We start from the raw sequence: 3,429 nt of genomic DNA, 5'->3' as shown, positions 1-3,429 counted from the left end.
CAAAATTCTGAACCCCAATGTGCCCAACATCCCGATGCCACAAGTATATGAATGTGTGTGAATGGTGCCTGTATTGTAAAGTGCTTTGAGTGATCAGCCACCACTGGCGGCCGAGGTGATTAACATTGATCATCTTGTTACAGTGCAGTGTTCTGCTGGGAACATTTTGGTTCCTGGCATTCATGTGGATGCTACTTGACATGTAGCACCCACCTAAACACCATTGTGGACATAGTACACCCCCCCTCATGGCAACAATGCACCTTGCCCCATTGCAGAAACGGCTCAGGAGAGCTCAACACATTGACCTGGCCTCCAAATGCCCCAGATCCCAATCTGATTGAGGATTCGTGGGACATGCCGGTAACCCAGAGGTACCCCTGATCCACTGAGGGGCCTTTTTGGATCAGACTTGGCTCTGACCTGTCAAGGCATGGACACAGGGCCTCTGGAAGGTGTCCTTTTGAGTCTGGCACCAGGGCATTGACAGTGGATCCTTTGACACCTGTCAGTTGTGAGGTGGGGTTCTGGCACGTCCCACAGACGCTTGATCACATTGGTGTGTGGGATATTTGTAGGCTAGGTTGATGCCTTGCACTCTTTGGACCATTCCTGAGCATTGTTTATGGAGAGGCTTGGTGCATGTTCTGCATGTTGCTTCAAGTGGCATCCACATGAATGCCAGGACCAAAGATTTCCCAGCACAACATTGCATTGTAACATCAGTATTATTCACTACATCTGTCAGTGGTTTTGATTTGTTGGCTGATGGGTGTATAAATGCAGTTCATTTACCATTTGCCATAAATATCACCATTTGATGCACCATACCAGATTATAGCTTACTTACTACAGTATGTACAAACTGCACAGTGTCGGGCTAATTATCATATGCTTGTCACTACAACTGTACGGGTGATTTTCACTGACATGAGGAAATATTTCAGGGAAACACAAAATGATTGCAATTCATTGGATTTGAAAATATAACAGGATGTGCACAATAGAGCAAAAAGACATACAGTATTTGCTGATTTATGCCTGTCATAGTGAATGGACTGTAATTGTAACGCATGTATGGATTGTATGCAGCATGGAAGGTATTTCTCCTGAGAGACAAACGCCCTGATAAAGATCTGCCTCAGGGAAGACATGCAGGGAAATTTTTTGGCAGGGAACAAGAGAGAAAGGAGTGGAGAGGTAATTGACTGGGCACGTGTGTGTCTGTTGCCAGCTTTTCCACTTCCAGTAACGAGCACCGATCGCACTTTCACTTTCACTGGAAAAGCTGTATAAATACACCTGTAGCCACTCTCCTCCTCACAGCGAACACCTTCACTCTCCTGAAGAGACTCACAGAAGCAGCCAACCTTCGCTCAAAGCCACGAAGAAGAAACAGAGACATGGCCTCTCGCATTGCAGCTCTCCTCCTGCTGGGTGTCATCTGCATTGGGTTCGCAAGAGGTAAGATACATACTTTGAATTAGCAGTGAAACAGATTCATAATTCAGAGTGCTTTTAGTGCAGCTTTTTGGCATTTTAGAGATAACATTTGTTGTTTCTTCATCTTCCTGCAGCTCAAGTTGTAGTGGACTGCTGTCTGTCGGTCGCTGAGAAGCCCCTGCCGCTCCAAATCATTGTAAGCTACAACATTCAGGAAGCTGGAAGAGGCTGCGATATCAGCGCTACTGCGTAAGTAAAATACGCAAAATACTGCAAAATATTTGTTCATTAGGCAATGGGTTGTTTTTTCCCCAGTCTTCTCGTCTGCAGTCTGATCTCACTTCTCTTTCTCTCATCTCCTTTTTCAGGTTCATTACAAAGGTTGGAAGACAACTGTGCGTCTCCCACCCCAAAGACAAGCCATGGGTGAGAAATCACATCAAGTATCTGGATGATAAAAAGCAGAGAGCTCAATAAATCAGGTAAATTACTTTAAACAAAACATTGTACATCTTCTTTTTCTTGCTGAGCTTTAAAAACAAAGATTGCATGTCTTTAAAGGCTTCTTGCATGTTTCCATTTTCTTACAGTATACTGTGAAAACTGTTCCACTTTAAATGCTTCAACCTGACATTTCTCTCTGTCTCTCCTTGCAGGTGTAGAGAGGAGTGGTGGACTCTGGGTAAAGATGGCTGAAGATCAAGAAGGACTGACTCTAAACTGAGAGCTCAAGACGTCAGAGTCGTTTCCATTTCCGTTCAGAACATCAGAACGGCCCCATTGTACTGTAACACAGTTTGAGACAATCAAACCTGTAATATCAATGTTTCATCTTCTCTCTGATGATGAGACAGCAGCTAAATGTACAGTTTTGTATGTGTTTTTCTCGTTTGTGGTGACTTTGTGGTAAAAATTGTGTGAATAGCTCTTTTCTTCTTTCCTTTTTATCATCCTGTGAGTGAACTAGAAAGATTTGCCTTGACTTGCCCACAGAGTGAAGCCTGGAGCTACCAGTGACAGTGACACTCTGTTGTTTGTTTGAATCTTAAAACTGAGGAAAATGTTGTAAAAATGATGTTTAACAAACTGTTTATCTTTGATGATCGTGCTATGACGTTTCAGTGAATTCACAATGTGCAGATAACTTGTACAAAATGTTGATTTGTGTGTGTCCAGACCATTGTCAAGGGCTCTCTTTAAAATAAAGTTTGATCTTGTTTTGTAACCTGTGGTTGCTGCCTTTTATTCAAGCTGAAACAATCTCTTTTATTCATCTTTTAAATAGATGCATGCACTTTATCTGCAGCTCTAAGTTAGTGATGTTCTTAGTTTTAAAGAGTCAGAGTAACCGAGGCTCAAAAAAACCCACACTCAGCAAGAAAGCAGGGCGGCGGCTTTTATAGCCTGGAAGGGAATGAATGGAATTTGGCCCATATATGAACTGAGAGGCTGATGAGGCAATGACATGCAGGTGAGCAGGTGGGCGGGGGATGTCAGGTAACAGCAGGGCCGATGAGGAAGGTGGTAGCAGGTGTTGATGGGCGGGGCATTTAGGAGGGAAAATGGCAGTGAAAGGGAATATAGGATTTGAATGGAGGGGAGGGACAGAGAGACAGACTGGGACAGTCTTTTAAAGTTAACAACAGCAGGGGTCTTATATGGTCTAGTGATTAGGATTCCTGGATTTCACCAGGGTGGTCTGGGGTTCAGCTCCTGGTGTGTATACAGCAGCTTACTGCATTTGTTATCTCAGTGCCTGTACAGTGACAATAAAGTTGAATCTAATCTAAACCATAACCTGGGTGGGACTGAGCATATCAGCAGAGTAATAATGAAAAGTGTCATGTAATGGCTGTGCTCAACACCTGTATGAATATGACTGGATGTTTCTCATCATCTGGCAGCCAAGCAGCTGATTTGAGCCAGTGATGGTGAGACATGAATGAAGCAGCCGATGCTGGTAAACTTTGTCTGAACTTACACTGT

At 43.6% G+C, this 3,429-nt stretch overlaps 1 protein-coding gene across 1 annotated transcript; it reads left to right on the top strand.

Annotated features, from left to right (window-relative positions):
• Nucleotides 1-1,301: 1,301 nt before the first annotated feature.
• LOC126394432 (C-C motif chemokine 19-like) lies at nt 1,302-2,669 on the top strand. Its single transcript, XM_050051242.1, has 4 exons — nt 1,302-1,464; nt 1,578-1,692; nt 1,812-1,925; nt 2,100-2,669. The coding sequence occupies exons 1-3, from the start codon at nt 1,404-1,406 to the stop codon at nt 1,918-1,920; spliced, it is 285 nt and encodes a 94-aa protein (XP_049907199.1). The 5' UTR covers nt 1,302-1,403; the 3' UTR covers nt 1,921-1,925; nt 2,100-2,669.
• The last annotated feature ends 760 nt before the right edge of the window (nt 2,670-3,429 follow it).

The sequence above is a fragment of the Epinephelus moara genome, chromosome 8 (assembly GCF_006386435.1).
Source record: "Epinephelus moara isolate mb chromosome 8, YSFRI_EMoa_1.0, whole genome shotgun sequence".
Lineage (NCBI taxonomy): Eukaryota > Metazoa > Chordata > Actinopteri > Perciformes > Serranidae > Epinephelus > Epinephelus moara.
Note: the sequence above shows the minus strand (reverse complement) of the source record. Positions and strands in the feature narration are given on the sequence as shown.

Bases quoted from the DNA above. Each gene is read 5' to 3' on its own strand.
- LOC126394432 (XM_050051242.1), top strand. From the start codon at position 1,404: ATGGCCTCTCGCATTGCAGCTCTCCTCCTGCTGGGTGTCATCTGCATT. The intron at 1,465-1,577 runs GTAAGATACATA...ATCTTCCTGCAG, and splicing joins CTGCATTGGGTTCGCAAGAG to CTCAAGTTGTAGTGGACTGC. The intron at 1,693-1,811 runs GTAAGTAAAATA...CTCCTTTTTCAG, and splicing joins TGCGATATCAGCGCTACTGC to GTTCATTACAAAGGTTGGAA.